At 37.4% G+C, this 27982-nt stretch overlaps 11 protein-coding genes across 11 annotated transcripts; 3 read left to right on the top strand and 8 right to left on the bottom strand.

The window, feature by feature from the left end:
- Positions 1-476: 476 nt before the first annotated feature.
- Positions 477-665, bottom strand: EV154DRAFT_402947 (uncharacterized protein; the record flags this gene model as incomplete). Its single annotated transcript, XM_051595317.1, has 1 exon — positions 477-665. A coding segment is annotated over one exon (189 nt), but the record flags the coding sequence as incomplete, so codon positions are not given.
- Positions 666-1260: 595 nt separating this feature from the next.
- On the bottom strand, positions 1261-2298 carry EV154DRAFT_538835 (uncharacterized protein; the record flags this gene model as incomplete). The annotated part of the gene is made up of 2 exons (XM_051604306.1): positions 1261-1526; positions 1581-2298. 2 exons carry the CDS (start codon positions 2296-2298, stop codon positions 1261-1263), a joined length of 984 nt encoding a protein of 327 aa, XP_051455914.1.
- A 1534-nt stretch (positions 2299-3832) lies between these two features.
- On the bottom strand, positions 3833-9369 carry EV154DRAFT_591890 (uncharacterized protein; the record flags this gene model as incomplete). Its single annotated transcript, XM_051606908.1, has 6 exons — positions 3833-4758; positions 6350-6971; positions 7015-7327; positions 7386-7476; positions 8855-9246; positions 9302-9369. 6 exons carry the CDS (start codon positions 9367-9369, stop codon positions 3833-3835), a joined length of 2412 nt encoding a protein of 803 aa, XP_051455913.1.
- Positions 9370-10174: 805 nt separating this feature from the next.
- On the bottom strand, positions 10175-10532 carry EV154DRAFT_483085 (uncharacterized protein; the record flags this gene model as incomplete). The annotated part of the gene is made up of 2 exons (XM_051598553.1): positions 10175-10250; positions 10306-10532. 2 exons carry the CDS (start codon positions 10530-10532, stop codon positions 10175-10177), a joined length of 303 nt encoding a protein of 100 aa, XP_051455912.1.
- Positions 10533-10869: 337 nt separating this feature from the next.
- On the bottom strand, positions 10870-12397 carry EV154DRAFT_483084 (uncharacterized protein; the record flags this gene model as incomplete). The annotated part of the gene is made up of 5 exons (XM_051598552.1): positions 10870-11202; positions 11299-11450; positions 11517-11630; positions 11690-11921; positions 12233-12397. 5 exons carry the CDS (start codon positions 12395-12397, stop codon positions 10870-10872), a joined length of 996 nt encoding a protein of 331 aa, XP_051455911.1.
- A 4089-nt stretch (positions 12398-16486) lies between these two features.
- Positions 16487-18670, top strand: EV154DRAFT_603965 (uncharacterized protein; the record flags this gene model as incomplete). Its single annotated transcript, XM_051607377.1, has 4 exons — positions 16487-16855; positions 17684-17889; positions 17939-18199; positions 18386-18670. Exons 1-4 carry the CDS (start codon positions 16651-16653, stop codon positions 18668-18670), a joined length of 957 nt encoding a protein of 318 aa, XP_051455910.1. The 5' UTR covers positions 16487-16650.
- A 1488-nt stretch (positions 18671-20158) lies between these two features.
- Positions 20159-22220, bottom strand: EV154DRAFT_544491 (pyruvate decarboxylase PdcB). The gene is made up of 2 exons (XM_051604603.1): positions 21992-22220; positions 20159-21925 (listed from the first exon to the last, which is right to left on the bottom strand). Exons 1-2 carry the CDS (start codon positions 22085-22087, stop codon positions 20321-20323), a joined length of 1701 nt encoding a protein of 566 aa, XP_051455909.1. The 5' UTR covers positions 22088-22220; the 3' UTR covers positions 20159-20320.
- Positions 22221-22795: 575 nt separating this feature from the next.
- On the top strand, positions 22796-24188 carry EV154DRAFT_514429 (WD40-repeat-containing domain protein). The gene is made up of 7 exons (XM_051602128.1): positions 22796-22858; positions 22916-22952; positions 23023-23110; positions 23169-23254; positions 23320-23558; positions 23609-23702; positions 23764-24188. Exons 1-7 carry the CDS (start codon positions 22856-22858, stop codon positions 24129-24131), a joined length of 915 nt encoding a protein of 304 aa, XP_051455908.1. The 5' UTR covers positions 22796-22855; the 3' UTR covers positions 24132-24188.
- An 11-nt stretch (positions 24189-24199) lies between these two features.
- EV154DRAFT_514427 (pyridoxal phosphate-dependent transferase) lies at positions 24200-26018 on the top strand. The gene is made up of 2 exons (XM_051602127.1): positions 24200-24475; positions 24539-26018. The coding sequence occupies exons 1-2, from the start codon at positions 24242-24244 to the stop codon at positions 25841-25843; spliced, it is 1539 nt and encodes a 512-aa protein (XP_051455907.1). The 5' UTR covers positions 24200-24241; the 3' UTR covers positions 25844-26018.
- Positions 26019-26720: 702 nt separating this feature from the next.
- Positions 26721-26996, bottom strand: EV154DRAFT_514418 (uncharacterized protein). Its single transcript, XM_051602126.1, has one exon. The coding sequence runs from the start codon at positions 26955-26957 to the stop codon at positions 26754-26756; it is 204 nt and encodes a 67-aa protein (XP_051455906.1). The 5' UTR covers positions 26958-26996; the 3' UTR covers positions 26721-26753.
- A 94-nt stretch (positions 26997-27090) lies between these two features.
- Positions 27091-27625, bottom strand: EV154DRAFT_396404 (uncharacterized protein; the record flags this gene model as incomplete). The annotated part of the gene is made up of 2 exons (XM_051595190.1): positions 27091-27416; positions 27475-27625. Coding segments are annotated over 2 exons (477 nt in total), but the record flags the coding sequence as incomplete, so codon positions are not given.
- Positions 27626-27982: the final 357 nt, after the last annotated feature.

Raw genomic sequence — 27982 nt, 5'->3', positions numbered from 1 at the left:
CTAGGTTTCTTAAACTGATTGGGTCTCTTTTTTTTAGACTTAGGGTCAGGACAGTCAGCTGCACGGTGGCCATATTTATCACAAGAGTAGCACAAAATACCAGCAGAGGCTTTTTGACATCCATACTTGGTATGGCCTTCAGAGTGACAGTATCGGCACCAAGTAGGCATATCCGGGGAGGTCGCATAACAATATTCCTCTTCATTCCAATTAAGTGTATGCTGGAGAGTGGCATACGATTGTCCTGTAAATTGCTGAATAATCGCATACCCGGTACCCAAAAACCATCCTTCAGTGGATGAATATCGGAGACCAATATCAATGACCGTGCCAAATGATGCTAAAGCTTTACGTAAACCTTCCAGTATTTCGGGCTCAGGTAATAAAGGAATCTCAGAAAGACTTAGTTGGATTACCTTTCCATCGCCTTCTATGGCAGGGCATGGAAGGAGTCGGGTTTTCAATTTCTCGTAGTAAACACCTTCAGCTGTAAATTTTGTTAAAATCTCGTTAGAGGGGTAGATCTCTATATATCGCTCAGAGCTTTTGCCTAAAAATTTGATCCCATAGAAATTTTTTGCCCCGGAGTACTGGTGGGCAATGGTAGTGAGATGTTCAACGTCCGAGATCGTTGGAACTTTCGAGATGTCGAGTAAAAAACCTTGGCGAGATCTCAGTGTCAACCGGTCCTGTGATATCGTTACTGACAGATGTGTTTAAATCGATAAGAGACTTTTTGGTGGTAGGGAGGCGTTTAGTTACTGCATCCCTGTATGAAATTTCAATTTGGGAACCCGGCGGGGGTTGTTTCTGTTTTTTAGCGGAAAGAGCCATGAAACTGCGGTTGAAGGCAAAGTTTGTTATTTGAGGTAACTTACAGTTATATGGGGCTAAACCGTCACGGGCCAACTCCAATTAGTGGAGGATAAACCCTTGCGTGCTGAATCCTGTTCGATGTAAGCCGGAAAATTTTAGATTTGCATCATTTAGCTACGGTATACTCGCCCGAGAATTATTAATGACCGACTTTAACGTGCCCCCCCCCCCTACTTGTTTGTAAAAAAGATATCACTAAGATCATTAACTATTAGGTCTAATTACACTTTCAATTTACTTTATTCTTGTTATAACATGTTTATTTTAGGGTAGAAACTAACTTAAAATCATACGTAAGTTTATTTTCCACAAAACCCATTCTGTAACAGAAAAAAAAAAAGGTATACGTTTCACAGTAATCTAGATGTACTGTAATTACTTTGCTTAATTATTTTCAAAGCAATTAGGAATGGTGGTGGTGGATTCATCGTCTTCATCAAACAATATAAAAGCCTTTCTTTTACGGGTATCAATTAACTTTACCAAGCTTTCCATAAGTTGTTTTCCTGACAAAGTTGCCTGTAATAAAGGAAGAAGATCTTTTCCAATATTTGAAGCTTTGCTAGGAAAAGGGTACCTCTTACTTCTGCTGATTCTAGTTATTGTCTTGCCAGCTGGAATATCCATGATTACGAGCTCCATTTCGAGACCTAAAAAGAAAAAAGTCAATAAGAGAACAAAATGATCTACTGCATGCCACTTACCCATCATCAGAAATCCCACGGTATATAGCTCGTTTATTTTACTAGGATTCACTTGCACCAATTCTTTTAACATATGTCGAAGAGTCTTGGGCAATTTAATCATACCATCATCCAAGTATTTGTCATCGATTGCTAGTACGTTGTCTTTGCCAATTTCAGAGCAGCCTACTTCATTAATACCTCCTGCCTTAAAAAGAATGTCTACCTTGGCCCCTGAAGCTTTTCTCTCTCTTCTTTCTAAAGCTTCTAAGCCTCTTTTTACATTTCTTCCTATAGCGGATGCAACGCTTCCGCGTTCTCCAAGCTTAGCTTCAATGCCTCCAGATCTAAAACAAGTATATACAAATAGCCAGACGTGGTGGTGTAAATCTTCTTCTGAAAAGTCGACTAAATTTATAATATCGTTGAATTCAAAAAGTTCAGCAGCATCAATAATGGAACGTTGAATCCAGCGTTGATCATATGATCCACCAAATCCAAAATTCTTCTTGTTTGCTTCGTTATAATAATCACCAGCAGTTTTAAGCTCTTCTTTATCAAAAGAATCAATATATTCTTCTAATTCTTTATTGATTTTTTCTGGCTTTTTATTATTAAAATACTTGATTTCTTTAAATTCATCCCTTGTGAACTTGCTTAACCAGATTGGGTCGGCAAGATCCAAAATAAAGGAGGCGGAAGGGTGTTCATATTTGGCAGTTTGTACTACTTCCTTCATTATATCTTCGACGTATCTTCCGGAACAAGCAAGCTTCCATTTGTTTTCATTGTTTAAATCATCATACAACTTTAACACGTTGATTCTTTGTTCTTCAGTTATCAAGTTGTTATGCCTTGAAGAGTTTGTTGTAGAAGATGTTGAAGATTGATTTGCAGAAGACAAAGCAGAAGACTTTCTTGACAGTTTGATCTTATCAGCAATTAAATCTTTCCAGGCATTTCTTTCTCCTGAAGTGAATTCCATACTTAAGTTAAGGTGGGACAAGGTGTTTTTGAAACGCCGTTTCCAATCGCCTTTAAATGAATTCAAATTGTCACCGTTGTAGCTACTGATGATTAAATCTCTCTCCTCTCTTACAAATTCGTCCCAGTCGACAACTTTATCTTCGTTGGCAAGCTTTTGAATACTTGCTGAGATAGCTAAATCGCGTTTAAAAAAGAAAGCATTTAGTATCAAAAAGAGTATTTCAAAATGAGTTACGCTTTACTTACCCTCTAAATACTTAATATCTCCGGACATAGTAGTAAGAACAAAAATAAGAAGCAGGTGAGAAAATAAAGAAAAGAGAAAGAAAAGAGAAAGAAAAAAGAAAAAGGGGGAGGTTTTATCTTGAAACGTTTTCAATGTCAACACGCGTCTTCAATCCGACATAATCGTATAAAAAAACTTAAGTTTGCAAAAATGTTAGTGTAACTCCATAAGCCAATTATATTCATCACTTCCTAATCCCCCCCCCTTCAATGAAATAAAAAATAAATTGTAAAACTTTGTATCGTTTACTATGTTAAGTTTCAATAAAGGGATATAGATTAGTTAAATATGTCGATGCATCATAAAATATTTTGCCATTGAATTCAATTTTTTGTCTAATTTAGACTATTTTATTTTTGCAAAATGTTTTTGCAACTCTTTTGTTGCAAAAACTTAGAAAGAATCATTAACCAATCATAACCCAGGAATATTTTTGCAAAATATAAGGTTTTTGATTCTGAAACCCCCTATTGTCAAAACTGATTTCACTTTCAAGCGGTCTGTATTTACACTTGGCAATCATATATTGCGTTTTTTTTATTTATAGGATATATCACACCCAAAGACTTTTGAGCAGATTTAAAGTTTTGCCGATACTCCGACTGTATATAGGAGCTACTATTAACTTAACTTTATAAAATAAAATTACACAAAGTACAACTTTAAAATATGGGGGTGGGGAGAATGCAGTGTAACTATGGGATTCATTCTATTGGGCAGCCAGGCACGTCTATTTTTACAGCAGAAAACATTAAACCCAAAAAGGCTTGATGTGAAATATGGAAGGGGAGTGGTACCAAATCAAGCGGTAATATTGTGGGTACACAGGCAGGCAACAGGTGGGCAGGCAGACTTTTTTTTTTTTCTTGGGAGCGAAGTGTGAATCCTCCCCGAGGTTAATTGCCTCGGAGTGACGAACTGGTTGAAGCAAAGCTACAGCCAGAACAGTGCGGTCAATTCCGCCAAACACACTCCGTATACTTGCAAAGAAGGCAGACATCTAATCGCCTTGGGGAAAAGTAGCCTGATAATGCTTTAACATCAAATAGAATGAGCCGTATTTGTGCACATTAATAATCCTGTAGGTTTTATCGATGTCAGCAAAAGTATCAAGATCCATCAACTCGATAAGTGAGTACTGGCCGTCGAATATGTGAGACACAGGGCGTACCACAGGGTTGTTATCGACGGTTGTCAGCCACAAAGGGAACTTGGACGACGCATATCTATTAAATGAACGCAAAAAATTATCACTAACTTCATCGGATTTTATACATTCATAAGTTAAAAGATACTTAGCTAATTGTAGTTTTCCTTCAGAGTTCTGTAAAGTCCTCTCGATAATTCTTCCAAAGCAAGATTGCGATGTAATTTCACTCATAAACAGCCCACTAACACCATCCTTGAGAGACACAGAACGAGCATTGACGTATTCGTTGTTATCCGAGTTTTCACGAACAGTGAGCAATAATTCTTCGAATTTTGGATTTGCAGTTCTGAATCTAGCAATTTCAGGACCAACACGGCATCTAGTAGAAGACCCATCTGCTTCTTCAATAAGGAAAGTACCACCATTAAACAGAAAACGGATCATAAATTGTTTGACAAACTTCAAGGCAACATCCCGTTCAGACTGATGTCTATTTGTCAGTAAAATGGCCTTACGAATAAACTTGTTGAATTGTTCGCCGTGCTCAGTTTCAAAATGAACAGGTAATCCAAACCGACGAATATCAAATGGCAGATGATGAAGCAAATGTAATTTTGGTTGCGAATAGTGTTCGGAATGAAGATCAAAACTCTCGAGCGAGCTTCGATCGTGTTCCAGTCGAAGCTCGCTCGGATGCGTTTTTTTGCAGCTCGAGCTCGCTCGAAGTTTCTTAAGCTCGGCTCGGTTGCGAATACGATAGCTCGAACTCGCTCGCCCTTTTTATTACACAAAGTGCACGTCAAAGTGATGTTAATTACAGAAAATTATGATAATAAAATTGTTATTTATTGAAATAGAAGTTGGAAAAAGAAAAAGTTATTTTTTTTTCACCAGCCTTAACACCAAATTCGGATAATTAAATCAAACTATTACTGCATCTATAATTATAATACATTTGGATTTGTGAACATGAAAGTTTAAATTAATTCTGCTACGTCATGTTACTATGGTTGCTGTAAAAAATTGGCTTAGTTGAGTATAGTGTGCAACACTGTTTCATTTTCTATGGTAAATGTGTTTGCTGGTTGTACAATTAAATAAAAGTCCAAAGCATTTTAATTGAAATTATTAGAGCATAAATAAAAAAAAATGGTAAAGGGAAGAAAAGATTAAAATCAAGGAAAATGCCATCTGTAGTCTTTCAAGGACCTTAACTTTAAAGTGACTACTATCGACATCTTAGCCGAGCGAGCTTCGAGCGAGCATCGATCGAAGCTCGCTCGAACCCAAAAAAAGTGGCGCAAGCTCGAGTACAAAAACTCGGTTCGAGCTTCGTTCGAACTGGCGCAAGATCGGTGCAAGCTCGAAAAGTTCGAACACTAGTTGCGAAGATATCAAAGGGGTGGCAAATCTCGAGTCTTGAATGCAACTGTTATCAAGGTCCAAAACACGTGCAGTCAATTCATTCACCAGTATTTTTATTGTTTTAGCAACCTTATCGACGTTTAACTTGATTGAACGCATGTATAACAAGGAACATAACCGACCAAAAGTGTCAAAACATTTGACTGTCAAGTCCAAAATGCTGTCCGGCTCCACAACAAAAATACTTCCTAAAACAACAGGAAGAAGTTGACATAAGATTTTATAGTCCCTTCCGACGAAGGAACCATTATGCACTATCTTTGCTCGAAAAGTTCTTGAGTAAGCCTAAGAAATTCGAGAGTGATAATAGCGAATTAAGAATAAAATGTGAAATTTAACAAAGTGAAATTATCAAACTGCAAAAATAAACTAAAGCTTTATTAAACAAATAAAAGGGGGTCTTTATATACACATTATTTCAGACATTGATCACAGATGGGCTGATGACGGTTATGGGTAGATTTATCCAGATAATACTCGGATATAATAATCCCATATAGAAAGACCACAATGAGATGTCAATAACAATAACAATAACATTCATTCTTAAACTGTGTATGTCTTGTAGCACAACATTCAGGGGAAAATGTAGTTCTTATTAAAGATAGCTGTGGCACCTCAACGTGGCTGATGTAACCTTCATATGTTTTCATATTCATGTTATTATTTAAATGTATGCCTTATACTTGTATGAAGGATGATATGAGATCAAGCCTGTACATAAAGTAAATGATCAGTATTTAATATAAAGTACCAATAAGAATTATAGTTAGGATTATCAAATGGAAGATTTAAGAAGTGTAGATAGAGTCATATATTAAGTATATAGCCTCGATCACGACAAAGCCCTGTTTTTGCGATAATCTGCCAGGCAATCTTGTAAAGCTGTCTTTTGCTACTTGTTCAGAAGGTCCTTCCATAAAAATGTCACCAAGAATTTACCAATACCCAAAGGTAACGTGTGAAGTAATTCCAATGGAGTATCCAATATGGGCTCATAAGAGTCCAAGCGAAGAAGCTGTTCACTGCCATTCTTGGTTATGCTATGGCTGACTTCATATGACTTAATAGCTTTCTTGCCATCTTCATCAGTTGCATCGAGCTTGCTCACCTTCTCCAGGTCAGATCGTAATCTGGTAGCACATTCGTGGAGAATAGGATTGATGAGCCTCAATGGCGCAGTTGCATGACGCTCCCTTGTTGCGGCAGATGCGTTTACTCGTAACTTGGGGTTTGGATTTTTAGTCTTTTTAATCAGACATTTACGACAGAAGAAATTAGAAGCACTGCCTCTGTGCATGGACAATTCCGACTGACGGTACTTATCGCCTTGAATAAAAAGAAGAGGAGCTACAACCAAGACGTAATCTTCATGTACTGCCGAATACATTTCGACACCATTCTCTAGATAAAGCAAATCATCAACAATTGGAGGGAGCATATCAACGGCCGACAAGTTCTTGTTCGATGTACACATCATAAAAGTATTGTTCTTTGATCCTCTACTATCAAAAGACATAGCTGCAGGTGTCATACAATAGATTATACTGCTCTGAAAGATTTCCTAATGTATCATCAGTAAAGAATGTGATAGGAACATTCATTACCTTCATGATGGAGCCGTCTGTTCTTCGTCTCTTGAACCTGTTGACATCAGCTAATGTATCATTCCAAAGCTTATCCTGAATATCCTCGGAAGACAATTGGATAAATAAATTTTCTGAATACAGGTACATGGCAAAACGAGAGCTCTTATCTACCAGGCCTTCAAATTTGGACATCGAATACTTTGATAATTGCGAATCGATACATAAGAGGGGAGAAACATCGTAATAAAAGTCACCATTACTGTTGAATATAACTTGCACTTCTCCAAAACTCCAAACGGGGGCAGCCTGGTAGCCTCCACTTTTCACCTTGCTGCAAGCAGTTGATTGAGTCTTCCGTAAAATCTGGAAGTGCACTCAATTGTGGACACTTGATAGGGTCGGCCATAAGATGCGTAAGAAACTCGGAAGGTTTGTTCATAAAGAATGTATGTTCCTTCTTCGTCTTGTGGTTGGTAGCTACTGTTGAGGATATCATAGATATAATAATAAAGTTAATTGTCACATCACGTTAAGGATGGATAATAAATATAAAAGTTAATCATGATACACACATTACACCGCTTGTTCTCATCCTACCGTTGGAGTCTGTACACAGGGCACAACCCTGTGGCGAGTAAATATTTATTCTGCAAAAGCAATACAATCGAATGGGCCTGGACTATAGAATATTAATAGATACTGTGCACAAATATTACTCTTGTCATTTGATGTTATAACTGTTGATTTCTCTGACTAATATTTACATACTCAGTATGGAAGGGATAAATTTAAAGGCATGTTGATTATTTACTATCACCAGACTATTACATCATGATCCAATAAGGCGCTTAATATTCTCCCTAGAACTATCCCAGTTCTTTATATAACTATCCATAGTTTTTTCTCATAGACCATCAATACAATTTTTGAATACATTTTTGAAATACATTTTTATACGTTTTTAATTATATTTTTTCGTCCATGATAAAGTAGTGTCCAAGTTCCAACAGTATCACTTTTGGTTTATATTTAATTTTGTTCTCCATGCAAAACAGCTACGTGTCTTGTCGTGCTCATTTTGGGAATTTTGTTTTTTGTTCTTTCCAGGTAGTTGAGTACATGATCAGTAGCAGACAATGGCATGTCCACATTGTCCCTTGCAGAAATTCTGGCCAAGACCAGCCAGCCAGTATGATCGCACCTATATACAGTGCAGTCGCAGTCATTCACGGTTTTTGAGTTCCAAAAGTCAAGAAACCTGCCTAGGATGTCGCCCTCCTATAGTAAAGACTAGCCGCAGCCGCAATATCACAATATTTCTTTTTCAATTTAGCTTCTTTTCAAAGAAACAAGAGTCACTACTAAACAAACCTTTTTACGTGATCGGTTACTTTCATACGATAAAAGAAGCATGTTAAGGGAAAAGAAAAGGAGAAGAATAAAGTGTGTGAACCAGCTTTATTTATAGATAAACAAGCTTATGTCAGGATGATTTCATTTGTCTATTTTATCATCCATAATGTTTGAGCCTTTACTTAAAATAGAAACACTTGCAAAAACCTCCCAAGCAAGTCAGAGCTTGGTAATTGTCTATCTGCATTTCAGTAGTAGCTTGTAATGACAGCGAAGCAGATTTTATGGAAAACAGAAAACGATCATCCTATGAAGTTTAGATGATATGGCAAGTCAATCGACGTGTAGATCATCGCGTGATTCTAAAAAAAAATACGTTTATTTGAAAAAAATACGTTTGAAAAAAATACGGAGTTCTAGACATTTCCCAGTTTGATCCTCTCTTCGGAAATGCTAAGAGAGCATCCGTCGAAAAAGGCGATGATAATAAAGAACAAAATGTTACTGAACGGAGCCGATTCGTTGTTATTCGTTGTTGGATTTTCCCCGCGTTGATGGATTGTAGGTTGAATGGAATTAACAAAACTGCCCATATTAAAGCCTGATTGAACACCTGCATCGACGTTGCTACAGATAGCATGTTGGATTGGCGCAATGATGTCAATGTCCACATCAAGTTCGTCTTCCGCGTCAGGGTAGTTCTCGGAGATATCACCACTATAATCCCGGGGATCATCCGTATCATCCTCCTGAGAGTCTTCTTCGAGGTATTCTTCTTCAAGATCTCCTTGTTGCTGTTGCTGTTGCTGCTGCTGCTGCTGCTGTTGCTGCTGTTGTTGTTGTTGTTGTTGTTGTTGTTGTTGTTGAATCTCGCCATCAGCCACTCTTACAACATTACTACTAGCATAGATTAATATAGAGTCTAAATTTACGAATCTGTTATAAAACCTACGTCGCGTTTTGGGCTGGGTCTTCCATAATAACGTCTTGTTGGGAAATGGGTTGATGGCAATTTTTCATATGTCTGTCCAAATTGTCTTTTCATGTGATCTTAGCTGCGCACTTAGAGCAGTTAAGGTTCGGAACCAAAACCTAATAGTTTTTTGACTCATTTCAGGTATGTTTAATAAAATATTAACTAGCTAAAAAATCTCTCTTAGTTTCGCTTTTACTTACAGGAATAACCACGAGAAGGTGAAGATTATTTATTCCCAACCCCCAGATCCCAAGTTGTCTCCCCCAGACCTCATGTCGCATTGTCTTCCTCAGGCATCTGACCCGAACTTCAAAGAGCCTCTGCAGCCAGCCCCCCAAAGAATGAAGCACTAGAAAAATTGATGCCAATATTTTAAATGCTAAGCATCTGACCCGAACTTCAAAGAGCCTCTGCAGCCAGCCCCAAAGCAAGTAAAATCCCCCAGATCCCAAGACACCAACTTTACATTGTCAAGCATCTGACCCGAGAAGCCCAGTAAAGACAACGTCTGCAGCCAGCCCCAAGACAACAAAAGCACCACAACACGATCATGAACCTACCCACCAGCCATCTGACCCGAACTTCAAAGAGCCTCTGCAGCCAGCCCGCCGATACATGAAATACTTGAGACAACGCAAGCACTCCATAGTAGATTTAGTTTGACATCAAGATGGAAAGAAAAAGAATTTTTCAATTTTTTGTTTATGTATTTCCATAGCCGTCACATTCAAATAACAGGGGGTTTCGATAGATAATATTGATTGTGGATTATCTTAGCTAATCTTCTCCTAAACTTTTTTACTGTAATAATGCTTTATATACTTGCCACTAAAAACCTGAATAAAGAAATTAAAAATTAGTCTCCGTTTTAAAGTCTTTCCTTTCAGGAAGAAAAAACTTTTCAAATTCATTTGCAAGGTCGAACCTGTTTAAAATAGTTACGATCGGTATGGATTTTCATATTTTTTTTTCCAATTTACCTGCTTTTTTTAGAGCGACAAAACGGCGGCAGCGGTTTGTCGTCAGATGATACTAGTTTTGAAAATCCAATTAAGCCAATGTTCTTTGCTCCGTTCGCATCGCCATTTACGGTAGTATGCCGTTGCAATCTTGCAGGACACTCTGTATTATAGCAAGCTAGTGCCCCTTTGATTCTTTTGAACATGTTATCTCGACGATGGCACTGGAGACGCATTTTTTGAAGCATGAATTACAGTGGATGGTCGAGCCGTATTCATCGACTGTCAAAGTCATATCATTTTCGACTGCCTTTAATCGGGAGGTCACCGGTTTCAAGCTTGAGCGAATGATGCCTTTGATTTTAGTAGCATATCCTCCCCAATTTCCGACAAATTTGACTACAGTCTTACTCTTGACTTGCTTCCGCTGATTAGATATCATTTTCTTCAAGAGAATGTCGGATCGTATTTTTCTTGTCAGACGATCTTTTTGTAACTGCTTTGGGTGTATGGTAATTCCCTTCTTTGTTCTAGATTCTCGTTTGTTTGACTGTTTACAGTTCTCTTGCCCAAGAAAGAAATGTTTTATATCTTATCATATTCAAAACTCCACACTGGATCAAGGTTTTGTTGTTTAAATCTTTTTAGCAAGTAGTCTACATTGAAAAGGTTTCGAAACAGTTCCTTTTCATTGGAGCCTGTACTTGCAACACTTGTGAATTTACGAACGGAATTATCGGTCTCTTCTTGAAACATGTGATAGTGTGCTCTAAACAAACTGTACAATCCTTTGGAAGTAACATGGATAGATTCATATTCCTTATCATCGTAATGGGATACAGTACATAAGTTTAGCTGTTTAGGACTGATACGATAACCACAATTACTCGCGTACAAAACAATGACATTTCGCAACTTCTTCATTTGTATACAATTTGACACAATAGCATTCTTTCAACTTTTTAAACATATCGGACGTAAAGCGTTGATTAGTTTAGAGCAGGTAATATATACACTGTCAGGCATATTCTGCTTATCCGCATAAAGCTGTTTCTTGAAGTACTCCGGCGTCACAGCATGACTAATTTTGTCTGAGCAAGCCAACATTGATATTACAGCCGCTAATGCCCTAATGGTGCTCCTATTTAAGTCGCTAGTTTTTGAGTCTTTCGTATTGTATAAAGGTTAGAACTATATATCCAAGACCATGCCTAACTACACAGGATGTTTACCTTCAGACGGAGGATCGGATCCATCTTCGATTATTGATTTAGCATTATCAGTTGGGAATGTCAAGGATTCAGAAACTGATGAGTGTTTGGGTAAAGGCTCACTGATCATAGTATCTATCGAACGAATCTACTTTTAAAAATCAGATAAATATTTTTATGTGTTCATAAATTACCTTTTGAATTGAAAACGTAGTCTACGAGTTGTGACAAGACATGCATACTCCCTTTAGATCTCTTTAAAACTTCGGACTCAAGACGCTTTAACATTCTCTTTTTTAGTGATTCGTTACTCTTGATTTTTATATTTGACTCCTTCACATCCTTTGGCTTCTCCAAATTTGATTTTCTAAACCTGTTTTTTGCAAAATGAATGCGTAAAACGGTGTTGATGACGGTTTTTAAATCCTTTTTAAAAAGATCAAGTGTCCACATATTCTTATATGAAGTATGTACTGTTTTCAAGGCAGATCCAGTCAAAACCGAGGTTTTATAATCTTTTTTTTTTTTTTTTTTTTTGACTTATCCATATTTTGATCTTAAAAATCAATTATACTAGAAAAGATGTTAACAAATATAACATTAAAAGTAATAAAAAGTTCATAAGGAACTTACGGTGATTTTCTTCTTTCTTTTTTCTTGTCGCCGATGCAAAAAGACATTATCTGGTAAAAGAACTGTGGCTAAAAGGTGTTTTCCAATTTAATTAGCTGATGCACCTCCTCTTTTATAAAGGCAATTTGATCAGAAGCGGATTCTCTCAGTTCGTTTCCTAACCCCAAGGAAGAATAATCAAAAAAACTACTATCGTCATCTGATTTTAAGCATAAACTGAAACTTCCGTTCAGCAAGGAGTTATTCAGAATCTCTAATACATATTGCATACTAGTTATTATGTTGTGAACCTCGATTTGTTTTTCTTGAATGGTGTTTTTGAAAAACTCATGGTTGATTGATGGTAACAGAGCCTTTTTTGGACCGAAGAAAACACGCCTTGGGGAAGACTTTTATACTTGTTTCTTAGCCTGTCTATAAACGAAGTTATACCAGCCTCTTTCTCAGCTTCGTTCAAGTTGATCCATTGATTAAAATATATATGGAGTTAATTTTGTTTGTTACGTTTTGGATAATTATTTCGTCAGAGCTTATATTGAGCGTATTCGACCTTGCGGCATTTTTCCCTTTCTCTCCAGGTTCTTTTTTTTTTTTTTTTTTTTTTTTTTTTTTGGCAACATAGCAATTTTTTGGCGTCACAATATGAGTCGATGGTAGGATTTTTTTAGAGATAAATAATCTATCAATGGGCTTTGGATGATTTTAAAAGAACCAATGGAAACCAGCCCGTTTTTTGAGGCAGAAAAGAATCAGCGTGATGCAAAATTACAAACAAAGGAATTGGGACCTTGTTAGTTACATTTAGCTGTAATACTGATGGGTCTGTATACGGTTTTATAACTACTGGAGAGCAACGAGTAGAAAACACTACAAATCCGCAGTAACATGTTTGGCTTATTGTTTGTAATAGTAAACGGCCTGACTGTAGGAGTTATTTCGCCTTCATGATTGCTTTTAGTGGACGAGATACGGAACGGGTTGGGACTTTTATTGTTTAAAATATCCGTAATCTGCTCGCATTTATTGAATTTAGCGTTTGTTTGGCTACAGTTAAGGTCAGATTTTGAAACTACCAAATTGTGATTTCTAAGAAAAAGCAACGTTGTACGACAGTTTTCCTTAAACCCACGCAGCTTGTAATCATTGTTGCAATAAGAGAGTGCGTTTCCTGTGTCTTTATAGAATAAAACTTGGGTGTCGTGTTCTGCAAACTCCCATTCAGACCGTAAGTTTTGCTCAACCGAATAAAATTTCAGTCACTTTGAGGGTCTAAACCCCATTTTTAACCTTTTGGAGGAAATTCCAGGTATGTCTTCCTCATCACTTTCTTTCTCCGGTGGTCTTTTCAAGTTACTGTTTGAGCTTTCCTTTCGGCTCATTTCAACAAATATCTCTACAAAAAAAAAGGGGGGGGAGATGTGTAAGCAGCAAATACATGTAAATATGTCATCAAGGACATTAATGTACTTACAATATGTGTGTTTACGAAGATATTGTTGATCCCTTAAAGCTTCCTAAGAAAAAACGAAAAAAGAGGATTGCGGATTGGAATAAAGCAAGTATAGTAAGAAAAAATAGTAGAGATCACAAATCTAGATAAATACAGGATCATGTCTGATAAATACGCACAGGCATTAGCCTAATTGTTGTTACACAAGAAAGGACCATTCCCCTTCTTTTCTGATAAATCAATATTCTTCACCTAATTTCGGTATTTGTCTTCGTAATTGATAACAATTGTATCCCCTCCACTTTTTGGTTAATACAATTTGTCTTTTGTGATTTTACAATCATAACGCTTTCTTACAAAAATCTGCTGAAAACTATTACACTTACATCTAAGAATATATTCTCACTGATATTTGATTTTAATTTTTTTAAACGTCTTATCTAATATCATATCATCTAAACATCGCTCTCGAAATATTCCTTTAAAAAATAATAATTCAAGTGGACTACTCTAAGTCTAGTGCTCACTGTCACAAGTGTTATATGATAATTGCCGATCTTATTCTCATCTTGTTGCTAAGACTATAATATAAATCTCTTTTCCTTACTTCTCTTATATAAATTAACCTCTCTTAAGTCATCTAAAGAGGCTTAATTTATCCCAAAAGTAATATACTTCGCTCCTCATTCTAATGACTATCTGATCGCAGCCAACAGCGTGGTGCTCAATACAACTACTGCTTTTAAACTCTCAACTTTACACCGCTACTGGATTGATTGTCCAGCATTTGTCCCGATTGTCCAGTTACCATTACACCGATGTGTGATTTTATAAAATACAATTCGCGGAGTTTCCCGCACAGACCCTCGATCTGTGGCTAAGGAAATTAATGTTACACGGAGTAAGAAATACGATTGTTTTAGACCAATAGAAATGTTTTTGAGAATTATTTTTATTTTGACAAAGTGTAATTTTATTTAGGAGTGAATTTTAGAAGATATTTTGTGGTTGGTCACTAATTGCATGGAAAGGTAACGCAATAATGTCTGCATCAGCAGAAACGGTTCGGTTCTTTAAAATGTCACTAACATCTTTGGATTTTTGGACATAAACCTCAAGATATCTCGTAGGTCCTTCATTGAGAATTAAAAGAGCGTGTACGTTTGGATGTTGGCTCTTCAATTACACCATACATTGTTGATCTGTGTAATGTTGTTTACAGGCAAAAAGGTCGAAGAGATAAGCATCAGGAGATCGAGGTGAACGGTACATTCTGGCTCTCAGAATTCGTGAAGCTTTGGCATTCGAGATAAGGAGAAATGTCAGTGTGGAGCAAGGAGATGGATTTAGAGTCGACTGCTTGCGCGTAAGATTCATGTTTCGATTTGATGGCAGAAGAAAGCATGACCCATAATAAAACTATTAGAGAAAATGGCTGCTAGTTTACATCACAGTCACAGGAAAAAAATAAAAATAAATCATTTAATATGGCGGCTGTTTGATTAACAACACCCTTTTCTTTTCTTTTTTAACATGAGTATGAATCCTTTTGACGAGCACAAAACCAACTTAAAAAACTATGGTATTAATGTACTTCTTGGCTGACTTTAACACGTATTGACAGTGCTTTGATAGACTTCTGGGCGAGCATTGAAGAAGAAGAATTTGACGTGACCAAATACGACGAATTCTTATGCAAACAAAAAGTGATCAATAAGCAGACTTGTGATGACTATTTGACAACAGACATTCAGTATATACTTGAACACTTTTCAGAAAATGCTTAACTACTTCATCACATCAAGTCGCTGCAAAAAAAGCTAAAAAACGCCAGTAAAGATGAAAGCAACAAGGCGTTTTGGTCAGATATTGCTCCTAGATTGATGAGGGTCAACTACGAAAAGCCAGCTGCCGTATCCTCTATATTCGAGACTTTATCTTGCAGAAGCGGAGTTAATTGTTGCAGGTATAAGAAAAGCTGCGGATTTGATCGATGTCTCCACCAGTAATAAACGTAAAAACGAGCCGCCCATGGGGACAAGAAACAAAAAAAAAGAAAAATCAAAGGCTTACCAAGACATGGAACGGGTTGAATACGATGGTCTTTATGTAGGAGAAAATGATATTTCAGTCGGTACAGTCATTAAAAGGACAGCTCTACAATATCTCCATGAAAGCAAAACCCGTAATCTTAGTGCTCGCGAGAGAAAAATCATGACGCAAGTATAGTTATTTATCTATAGAAAAGGAGAATTACGTTCTAATCTGGTATATTAGAACTGGGCTGTCTTCAGTTTTAGACTTAGTTGATCATTCAAGTTCTTCTCGTGCGTTAATTCTTTTATCGCGGATTTCGGTATTCAAAAAGGTATGCCATTTGTTGAAACATCTAATAATTTGCATCAATGTCTCATTTTGTTTATGTAGAATCAGAAACTCGTATTACCTTTTCATCTTCGAAATATCCTCTCGTGAGATACGCCTTTGAAGAGCTATAGAGCACCCCTCTACCAAATTCATCAAAGCTGTTCTAGACTGACTGCTTCGTACAAGTGGAAGTATAATTGTTGGGACAGTATACAAAAGAAAGTCGATGTAATCAACAGCTCTGGAGATACCAACAATTGAGTTCCATGTTCCTTCGAAAGCTGATGGGATATTGACCCTAATCTGGTTGACCTTTTCATCGATTGAATCGAAAATTTTTCCGTCTTGGGTAATCAACTGGAACGTGTAATTTTTGCAACCAACTATTGTGTCATAGAACTTTTGATTCTTTTGGGGGTGCAAAAGACAATAGACCAAAGTACCAAGTCCTCTACCGATAAGATGCATTTCGTCACCAAGCATATCAAACTCCTAATTTAAATTATCAGTATTATATTGAGATTCATATTCTGGATCAGTTACCAGGTCACGTCAATCAACTGTTGTCTTGTTCGCATTTCGCCAGCCTTCAAAAAGTACATACCATAATTGTTACCTTCAGGATGACTACCAGCTACTCGACATATTCTACAACCATACTTGCTCGTATGCCCACGATGATTGATCAAGTCACCAATACCTGGGATGTCACCAGTCATACCGAGAAAGAAGACTTTTCAGAAGGAGATTTTACTCCACCACGTCTGGCTCTTTGTATATAATTGTTTGTCAGATATTGCGCCTAGATTAATGAGGGTCAACTACGAAAAGCCAGCTGCAGAAGCGGAGTTAATGGTTGCAGATATAAGAAAAGCTGCGGATTTGATCGATGCCTCCACCAGTAATAAACGTAAAAACGAGCCGCCCATGGAGACAAGAAACAAAAGAAAAAAGAAAAAACAAAGGCTTCCCAAGACATGGAACGGGTTGAATACGATGGTCTTCATGTAGGAGAAAATGATATTTCAGTCGGTACAATCATTAAAGGGACAGCTCTACAATGGATGACTTCCAAAACGCAGAATAGAATTTAATAGAATAGACTTAATTTTTTGGGTTGTGTAACGCGTAATTAACCTTAAATTTTGCAGCTTAAATTTTTGAAGTTAATTCGACCCCCCCTACCCCCCTAATTAAAAAAAAATTGACAAAAAAGTCATATTTCTATTAAGTAATTCGTTTCTGATAAACGCTAATAACATTCATATAATAAATATGAGATCTATGGATAATATTTATCAAAACAGTTTATTTATTTGGCTCTTTTACGCTTCTGAGAACCGTCTTTTTTGCCCTTTCAGGAGAAGTAACAGTGAGTTGCTACTGTGCATATAAAAATGATAAGTTTAGTGCGAATGGAAGGAGCATCATTGATAATAATCAAACTATCTTGGTTACCGGTGTCTGGACGTATTCAGACATCATTGTCATCTGATAATGCAGCTGTTTAGGTAGAGTTTTGCATATATGGTACGGCTCAAAAAAGTTAATTCTATTTTCAGTGTTTTGGAACAAAAGTAAAATTAACTCGGAAAATCAAATTTCCGAAGTTAATTCTATTCTATTTAATTCTATTTTGTGTTTTGGAAGTCATCCAATATCTCCATGAAAGCAAGACCCGTAATCTTAGTGCTCGCGAAAGAAAAATCATGACGCAAGTATAGTTATTTATCTATAGAAAAGGAGAATTACGTTCTAATCTGGTATATTAGAACTGGGCTGTCTTCAGTTTTAGACTTAGTTGATCATTCAAGTTCTTCTCAAAAGTCATTATTTTCTGATGAAGCTTGGACTCAAATTACATCTCAGTTTGAATCAGAACTTAGTCTTGAACTGTTACCAATTTCACGTATTTTAACTAGTTCCTGGTTGATTATTTCTACAGTAAGTTTTCACTACTTCAATATATATTTTGACTGATTTTTTTAACTAGGCTGTTGTATCATCAAACAACATCACATTGGGCTTAAACTACATCTACAAAATCTATTCAAAACAAAACAACCAGAACGAAAACTATTTGAAATTATTTGAGCATGTGTTGACACGAAATGGCCTTTACGTATATCATCCAGCTTATAGCTTTTCATTGCCTTCCTGTATTGAAGAACTTGGATCTTTTAAACCAATTATGCAGAAACTACTCAGCTTTCAACAACATGTCATCACCATTTCGAACATCCTTGAAAAGGCTGTAACAAAAAACCTCAATCCAATCCAGGGTATTTTTTTACGGACTATAACACCCACCGAGATGGGCTACGTTTCACATTAGTTTTTTCCCCCAGAAAAAATTGTCGTTGGCAGGCAAAGACCGCAAGTGCATCCAAGCCGAAGCTTAGATTGATTACGATCAAGCCAGTACTCGTTGAACCAACAGTTTGGTAAACATGAAGAGGCTGATAAAGATGGTGAAGCCACTTCGATTCTGAACTGGAGGAGAGATACGTTTTACACACCTCCTAAAAACAAAGAAGCAAGGGTACCTCTGGTGCTATTTGGTTCACCAAGCAGTAATTTAGTTTTGAGGCTTATAAAAACAAAGTATTCAGAAGGCGAAGAAGGGGTCGTTTATGATCAGTTTGGATGGGGAAAGAAAAATGACAAATGGCACAACAAGATTACGAACGAAACTCAAGATGAAAATCCATATTCTGAAGAATAAATATGTCAATCTTTTTTTCTCAGTAATTAAGTGTTTGCAGACCACTTTTTAGGGCTTAAATAGGGTTTGAATAAGTCGTAACTAAGTGTACGAAGACTTCTTTTTAGAGGTCTTCATGTAGTTAAAACTTCCCAAATTCTCATTTAGCCAAGGCAAATATTGTCGTCTATTTGAAGGCGTTTTTAACATGCTGCCTTACTTTGTTAAACCCCTCAACAGCCTTGAGAGATCAGTTTAGTTACGATGGCTCCCAGTCCTTAAAGCTCGACAATACGTAACCTCAATAATTCATTCAAACAGTACAAAATAGAGGGAAAAAACGGTTAAGACAATTTCATGATTATTCGGAAGTTTTTTATTTGACAGGAAAGAATTACTGCCTAGCGGCTGATAGAACAATCCGTTTAATACAGTACAAAGAACCTATAAGACCCAGATATATATTGGTTTGTCATTGTCTCCATTGTTAAAGGCAGGCGATGATAATGATAATAATGTGATGAATGAAAATGAAGGGAGTGTTGTTAAACTAGCGATGGCAGCTCCATATAGGTGAGGGCGGTTATCCACAACAGCAGTCCAGGTTTCAATCATTATTACGCCATGAACGATGCACCTCAATAAGTCTTTGTGCAGACTGAAGATGGACTAGCACCCGTTCAAAGATTTCGGTTAGGCGTGTCTGCACGTGTTGCTAACGGTGAAAAAGAAATTGAATTGATTCAACATATAAGAGTCATCAAGTTCTTCTGTCTAAACCTAAAGCTTGTAAAAAGATGTTAGTAGTCAGATTATTGCTGTCGGGTTGATTACTTGGCAATTTCCTTGTCAAAATGAGGCAAATTCCTCGTCAAACATGGGGCAACTAGAATATATAGCAGCGCGACCAAGTTTTATGCTTGGCTTATCGCTTCCACTCCTCCAAAACAGTGCATTTGCACCATAGATGGTTGGTCTTTTTCGGCCGGGTAACCGCAGGTGTTTACTATACATTCAGTTGCTCCAAAAGTGTACAATAACGCGACCAAGTTTTATGCTTGGCTTATCGCTTCCACTCCTCCAAAACAGTGCATTTGCACCATAGATGGTTGGTCTTTTTCGGCCGGGTAACCGCAGGTATATATTGCACACTTTTAAAGATTAAATAAAAAAAAAAAAAAAAAAAAAAAGCCATGATACCTCTTTTCAAAAAAAAAAAAATCAATGACGTAAAACTAGATGTGTGATTTAAACTCCTCTGTCTTGATACTGTGATATGGTAGCACGAGTCACGTAGAGAGGATTATCATCAAAACACCGTCACAGAGAGCTATTGAGGCGCCAGAGTGATTCGTTCCCTAAAATCTCGCCTTACCACAATACCCCTAAATGTTGTGTGTGTCTTGACGTTTTTGGAAAGAAATCATATGAAATGAACGCTTTAGTGGATAATATATCTGTCAGTTTTTTTTTAAAAAAAAAATAAGGTAATCATGTAGAAGATAATATACAATTGCAAAGAACCCAATTTTTTTTATTATTACGATTATGATTAAAAAAAAAAAAGAGAGAAATAGACGATAATAAAGCACGATATGAATTAAGCCACAACGTCATGATTTAAAATATTATATACACAAATGTCCATTATATCTCCTTTCCTAGACTAATTTAACGGTTCTCGGAAGAGGCAACCAAGAGCTTAAGTTCACGAGGAGCATCAAAGCGAGGCATAATGACTTCCAAGAAATGAATTTTGTCAGGTTGTGTATGTGCCTTCTCCATGGCAGCTTCGAATTCAGTTCGTGTTGTGACTTTCTCTTCTACACCTACAGCGGAAGGATTCTTGCCTTGTCCTGTACGATTGTGTTCAAGATGACCACCAAAGAAATCTAATGTCTGACTATACTTCCACATTTGATAGTTGTTATAAGAGCGATGAGGTCCGTGGATCAATTTCTCGATAAGGTAACCGTCGTTATTCAACAACAAGATGACAGGTGTGATACCATGTCGGATATATACGGAGACTTCTTGTACAGTCAATTGGAAAGAACCATCACCCACAAACAAATAGACACGTCGACTACGGTCTGCCATGGCTGCACCTAAAGCTGCACCAACAGAGTATCCAATGGAACCCCAAAGAATTTGACTGATAAAGCTGGTACCCTTGGGACTGTTCATGTTAAAGACACCAAATTCAGCAGTACCTGTCTCTGCTACAATAATGCTGTTGGGTTCGATGAAATCAGGGACCTTGTTCCAGAGATAATTGTGAGTGATTTCCTGTGTGCTTTCATCAATAGGGTCAGGTCGAACACGAGCACCGAATTCCAACTCCTTGGGGTTTTCAGGTAAGCTAGCGGTTAAAAGAGGCAACAATTCAGACATGCAGACACCGTTGTAATCCGCGTGATAGATGGTTGTACCGAAACTATGCAAAGAGATGGTCTTTTTCTTTTCAAGACCATAAGAGAAATTACCGGTATTGAAATCCGACTTGATGGATCCCAATTCGATCAATAAATCTGCCTCTTCCACTTCCTTGGTAATACCTTCCAATGTGACATTACCACTATAACAGCCACGGAAATTGGGCAAACGTTCATCAATAGCTCCTTTACCCATAGGAGCAGAGAAAGTAGGGAAACCCGAACGAACAACAAAGGCATTGGCTTCCTTTTCCAAATGTTGACGAAGGACACAGCCATCAACGATAATAGCAGGGTTTTTAGCAGCTGCGATATGTTCCAAGATCTTTTGCAAGGCAATCTCTTGTACTTCCTTAGGGTTGGGAGGATTAGCCAAATCCAAAGGCTTTAATTGATGCTCGGTCACGGATACTTTCTTCAGCATTAAGTCCAAAGGGAAACCAATATATCCAGGACGTTTACGTAAATAAGCAGTCTTGATGACATGATCAATTTCTTCCAAGGCTCTCTCGGGGGAGAGATGAGCAGCAGCGACAGTGATCAAACTTGACATTTTGGTAAATACCTGGAAATCACCGTTACCAAGGGAATGATGTAAAAGAGCATGTGAGTTTTGAGAGGAAGTCACGGGAGTACCGACAATATGAATGACGGGCAACATTTCAGAGTAAGAACCGGCAATACCATTGACAGCAGAGAGTTCACCTACACCAAAGGTAGTGACAACAGCACCTGCACCACGAACACGAGCATAACCATCGGCAGCATAAGAAGCATTTAATTCATTTGCGTTGTTTCCCCAAGTTAAATCGTTATCATCTTCAATAAGATCCAAAAAGGGCTTAAGAGAAAGAAAGCGTTAGAAATGCAATGTGTGCTTATTTTAGTAATAGAGATTTTACTTTACCATATTGTAATCACCGGGAACACCAAAGATAGTCTCAATGTTAATCTCCTTGAGACGTCTGAGTAAGTAGTTACCAATTGAAATAGTTGTAGTCATTTTTTTTGTTTGTTTTTCGAAATAAAAAAAGATAAAAGATTAGAAAGGTATATGTGGGGAGGGAGAAAATAACGTTTTATACAGTGATTAAGATTCAAGTCCGAAATATCTATTGACAATGATATCATTGTGCGACAATACACTAAAGAGTTTTAACATGAGCGTTTTTTTCTTATCTTCAACCTCTTAATAGACTTTTACCGCGTACCCAAATAAATCAACAAGTCTTTTTTTCCCGTTTCCCTTTTGGTTAAAAAAAAAGTCGTATGTTTGAACAAAGTTCTGTTTGAAAAAAACAAAAAGAACTTGTATTTTTCATGTTTCGAAATACAAGAAAAATTTAACACTAGTTTTGATGCTAGTAAAAAGTATAGCGTGTTTTATTTTTTTAGTTCTGCATATCCGAGATTTTTTCATGTTCTATTTCTTGCATAATCCATGATAGATAAGCATTTTTATCAAATCATTCTAGAACTTTTGGGGCGCAATGGGGGGGGGCCATCCCTTCGGATCTTTGGATTATAGTCTGGGAAAAGAAGGCGGGTAAGTTTTGATCAACAAAACGCTTAATATGGATAAAGCGGGAGCTTACTAAAGCAGCCCTGTACTCTTTAACCATGACAGCATTAAAGTTACCGCTTCAACTGGCGTAGCACTGTTTTAAGGTGTCAATTTTTTTTTTTACACGTTCCGACCTGCAGTAGCATTTTTTTTTTTTTTTTTTTTTTTGCCAGTCAAAAAAACTCTTTTTATAATTATACACAAGAAATGGTAAGAAAACCTGAGGATGACGACAAGAATAACGCTAATTGAAAATGCAACGTATAGCCTACCACCTATATTCCTACCATCGTAAACGATAATGGTAATGTATGCGTTATCACTTTTTTTTAAAAAAAGGGTCCATGACAAGGCGATTAAAAAATTAAAAATAGCTCATGACGATGGTATTTGGGACGTTACTTGGTCCAATCGTACCAATTTAGTCATCTCTGGTTCCGAAGATAACACGATTAAATGCTGGTAAACAACGAGGAAAAAAAAGCACCTAAATAAAACTTAACGCGTCATAAAATGGTAGGGATGGTACCTCAGGCGAGTTGAAATTCGAACTTACTGGTCATGCCATGGGTATTATCTCTGTCGATGCATCAGTCGATGGCACACGTAAGTTCTCCCCTCTTTTTCTTCATTAGAAACCCAACGCACACAACTCATACGTCAAAGTGTAGGTCTTGTTTCTACCTCAGTCGATTCCAATATTCGCATTTGGGATCTCGAAAACGACGGAGCCCTCATCAAATCCATCACTGCAAACCCTGTCGAGGCTTGGAAAGCTAAATTCAGTCCTGACGCTAGAGTCGTGATTGCAGGTTCTCATAACGGTGATATCAACTTTTTTAATGTCGAGTCGGGAGAAAAAATAAACACTTTGTCTACCAAAAACATGTTTCTCATGTCGGTTGCTTATGTAAGTTTTCTTTTTTCTATTTTTCTTTTGGTATCTCATCATTTCGATAGAGTCCTGATGCAAAATACGTTGCTGGTGGTGCTGAAGACGGGGCCATCTATGTATTTAATATGGAGACAAATCAATTAGCACACACATTATCAGGTAAGAAAAAGAGTGAGTATTCTAGCAGAGAAAGTAAAGGCTTACAAAAAAGAGAAATAAGGTCATGCTATGGCGGTGCGTACACTTTCATTTGCAAGCGATAGCAAAACATTGATCAGTGGAAGTGACGATAAATGTATCCATGTCTATGACGTTGAGCATGGGCAATTAGCCTCTACTTTGACAGGTCATGCCGATTGGATCCTGAGCGTTGCTGTGAACCCTGATATCAGCAAACAACAATTAGCCAGTTGTGGATCAGATAAGCGAGTCAAGATTTGGGATCTTGCATTGAGATCTGTATTAGAAACACATGAAGTGCATTCGGATCAAGTGTGGGGAATTGCCTGGAACCCTGAAGGAACAAAGTTAGTCTCTTGTTCCGATGATAAGTCTTTAAAGTGGTTTGCCAGCAGTGGTTCTTCTTAAATTCATCCGAGACCCGCACAGAAATAAATATATTATATTATTATTATTAAATTCAACGGTCTTCTTTTTTTTTTTTTTCTACATATATTTATATTTTCCTTGTTATAAAGATGACAACCCTAAATGAAGAGGATGCAGCAATTATTAATTCAACCGTGAATTCACTTTATAAAGTAATCACGGCTATTCCTGGATCCCATCATACACTCTTGTATCTTAAAAATGCATATCAAGACGACCCTTTCCGAATCGCACTAGAGTTATTTCTCGTATTTTTTGCTATTCGTTACATGCTCTCAGCCAAATACAAACCTCATGACAATGCTGTCAAACTCACTGAAAAGGTTCATTTGTGAACGGATATAACATGTCAAATATTTTTATTTTTATTCATCCCATATTTGCAGGAAATAGATGATCTAGTGGAAGAATGGCAACCCGAACCTCTGGTGCCTCCACTCACAAAATTTGATCGTTTCAATTTGACAAAGACGCCAGTAATTATGGGAGCTCAATCCGTTAAGCCTAAAGTAGCAGGATATGCCAAACCTTTGATGAACTTGGCGACGACGAATTACTTGAATCTACTTGCTGCTGACACAATTCGAGAGAAGGCGATCAGTACACTACGCGGATACGGTGTGGGATCCTGTGGACCGCCCGGTTTCTATGGTACGATTGACGTGCATATGGATCTTGAACGAGACATTGCAGAATTCCTTGGCTCAGACGCAGCGATTATTTATGCACAGGGATTCTCGACTATTTCTTCCGTGATCCCAGCCTTTTGTAAACGGGGGGATATTCTGGTCTGTGACGAAGGTGTTTCTTTTGCGATTCAGAAGGGTATTCAAATCTCTCGTTCGTTGGTGCGTTGGTATAAACACAACGACATGGTGGATTTGGAACGTATTTTGACGGAAATCCAATTAGAAGACGTCTTGCATAAAAAGCGTCTCACGCGTCGATTTATTGTTTCCGAGGCGCTTTCTGCTAATTTTGGCGATATTGCTCCTTTACCTAAATTGATCGAATTAAAGTACAAGTACAAGTATAGGTTAGTTTTGGACGAATCACAATCTATTGGGGTCATCGGAAGTCGTGGTGCGGGACTCACGGATCTCTTTGAGATTCCTGCTACTCAGGTAGATATGATTGTAGGCTCCATGGCCAACGCTCTATGTGCATCGGGTGGATTCTGTGCAGGCTCTGAAGAGATTGTGGATCATCAACGGTTATCGGGTCTTGCTTATTGTTTCTCAGCCTCGATTCCAGCCATGTTGGCTGTAGCTGCCAGTGAAGCCATCGCGGTGATCAAGCAGCATCCAGAACAATTAGCCGAACTCTCTCAACGTGCAACCTCGTTCCGTCAAATACTTTCTCACAAGGCCCTGGCACCTTATATTCAACTTTTTTCAGGTGATCTACAGAATCCCGCACCGTTCTTTCATATACGTATCCACCCGGATTTTTTACAGACGGATACGACCCGACAAGAGCAAGAGTATCTTTTGCAAGACGTGGTAGATGAGTGTGCATACCAAGGTGTGTTGGTTACAAGAGCTCATTATGTCGAGGATCAAGAACGTCATTGTCCTAGTCCAAGTATCAAGATTAGTGTGACTATTGGTTTGACTCTGAAAGAAAACGACAAAGCTGCCAATATCATCAAAAATGCTATTCTAAAGCTCTTTAGCAAATGGCGCAAATGATACATTGTGTTGGGGCGGGCTTCTTATGACGCATTAAGAATGGCGTAGTATAACGTTTCAGAAAAGATTGTTCTGGGTGCGTGTGAAATCCTGCAAATTAAAAATAAACAAGATGTATTCCAGTTGTGTGTGTGTGTGTGTGTATTTTTTTGTTTTGTTTTAGTGTGGGGTAGAGGCTTTCTTGAATAAGTGTTGTGATACAGACTTGAACTCTTTTATCACAAGACCTCCCATTTAATCAGTTTTATCGATAAAAAAAAAGCAGTGCATGTATCATTTCGAAAATCCCGTTATCAATTGTATATCTATTACTGCATAGAAGAGGGGTTTTAAAAAGGTCAAAATGGCATGATGATGATTATAGTGGGCAGGTTTATTTAAGCATCCGACAGATATCCCATTTTTGCTTTTTTGGGTGTCCCCTCACCCCTGTGGGACTTTCTTAACGGAAGAGTTTCGGGTACAGTCATGCTTAAGTAAATTGGCGAAAAGTCAAAAAAAAAAAAATATAATAAAAAAAAGTGGTCCAAAAAACTCATTTACAACTGAGCATAACGAGTACATTACCAAGCTACTTGACAATGACGCTCATATATTTGCGGACGATATAATAAATAGGTAGACTGAACAATGCAAAGGCTTTACGATTTTATTTTTGAATGGAATAGAAAAGATTGGACTTGATATTTGTTACAGAGACGATCCCACTATGCCCATTGCACTTTGCGTCAAATCAATCAATCAAAATCCATATAAGAATAAAAGATATCCCAATGAAAGTATCATCCATGAAAACACTCAACCTGAAGCTGAAATACAGCATAAAACAGGTCAATATCCATTCACAGTCAACAGAAATGACAAATCCTCTTCTTACCTTGAGTGTCTCCGTCGGCACTTACGTTCGTCATCAGCTCTTCGCTTTTTTTTTTTCATCTTTTTTCTGGAACGGATCTCCTGCAGAAGAATTTGGACTGATGGAAGCTAAATCTTCCAGTGACCTTGTCTTTAATATTTCAATCCTGGGGTTAAGTAATGAGACTCGCTTCAGGTCGTCCTTTTTACCGTTTGAACTTCGTGCATATCCGATTATTTCATAACCGGCTTCCTTCATCTTCCTTCGTCTTCCTGAAACTGTCTTAAACTCGGGGAAATACCCAAATGTCACATAACGCCGCTTTTAGAAAAGTACGATATTCTTAGCACATACATGTATATAACATAGATATATGTATATTATAGGAAAAATGGTTCTTACCAACAAAATTGTCCTTTAATGTGTAAAGTAAACGAGATTCAACTCTTTGTCCCGCTTCACTCATTCTTCTTTTACTCGTAGGATCCATCAACTTGAGCTTTTTGTATGTGTACCATTTTGTAAATCCATTGACAGTTCTGTCATCAAGAACATGAGTAACTTTCAAAGCACAGCTAAATATTTCATCAAAGGATAAACTTCTTGACCAATTAGTACTATGGTGGGGGACCACATGGGGATCATATCTACCACTATCATCTACACCAAGTGGTAAATATTTTATATTTAGAAACTCCACGCGTTGTGCTTGATTTACTGGGTAAAGGATATAAATATTCCAAAGACACAAAAATATATATCCTCTAATACCAACCGATTTTATGCTGTATTTCAGCTTCAGGTTGAATGCTGTCATAAATGATACTTTCATTGGGATATCTTCTGTTCTTGTACGAATTTTGATCGATAGATTTGACGTAAAGTACAATGCGCATTGTTGGGTCGTCTCTGAAACAGATATCAAGTCTATTCCATTTAAAAATCTTTGGCGCGATCTTTGCTGTAGACTTTGCAGTAGAGCATGCAAGTTGCCTTCTCGCGTGTTATATTGTCCACGAGTATTCAAAAATAAAAATGGAAAGAACAAAGAGCGCCATCCACTGAGTTCGAAAACAAAAAAGGACGGCGTAGTTCCTTTTTTTTTTTAGAAAACGCCAATTCCCATAAGCCTGTACTGTACGTGATTAAAAAGATTGATTAATTCGGAAAGGTTACAGAGAGGAAGGACCCCGTCGTGTACATATCAAAAAAAAAAGCCCGCAAGGAAAAAGATGAACGCATTGATTGCCGAGATAAACGCATAATTTTTGGTACGACAGTGA

This window comes from Mucor mucedo, assembly GCF_025094135.1.
Source record: "Mucor mucedo strain NRRL 3635 chromosome Unknown EV154scaffold_69, whole genome shotgun sequence".
In the NCBI taxonomy this organism is placed as follows: domain Eukaryota; kingdom Fungi; phylum Mucoromycota; class Mucoromycetes; order Mucorales; family Mucoraceae; genus Mucor; species Mucor mucedo.
The sequence above is the reverse complement of the archived record's forward strand: the minus strand, read 5'-3'. Positions and strand labels throughout refer to the sequence as shown.

Bases quoted from the DNA above. Each gene is read 5' to 3' on its own strand.
- EV154DRAFT_514418 (XM_051602126.1), bottom strand. From the start codon at position 26,957: ATGAAGGAAGCCGGTTATGAAATAATCGGATATGCACGAAGTTCAAAC.
- EV154DRAFT_514427 (XM_051602127.1), top strand. From the start codon at position 24,242: ATGACAACCCTAAATGAAGAGGATGCAGCAATTATTAATTCAACCGTG. The intron at 24,476-24,538 runs GTTCATTTGTGA...CCATATTTGCAG, and splicing joins CTGTCAAACTCACTGAAAAG to GAAATAGATGATCTAGTGGA.
- EV154DRAFT_544491 (XM_051604603.1), bottom strand. From the start codon at position 22,087: ATGACTACAACTATTTCAATTGGTAACTACTTACTCAGACGTCTCAAG. The intron at 21,926-21,991 runs GTAAAGTAAAAT...CTTTCTCTTAAG, and splicing joins TTCCCGGTGATTACAATATG to CCCTTTTTGGATCTTATTGA.
- EV154DRAFT_514429 (XM_051602128.1), top strand. The intron at 22,953-23,022 runs GTAATGTATGCG...AATTAAAAATAG, and splicing joins TACCATCGTAAACGATAATG to CTCATGACGATGGTATTTGG. The intron at 23,703-23,763 runs GTAAGAAAAAGA...AAGAGAAATAAG, and splicing joins ATTAGCACACACATTATCAG to GTCATGCTATGGCGGTGCGT.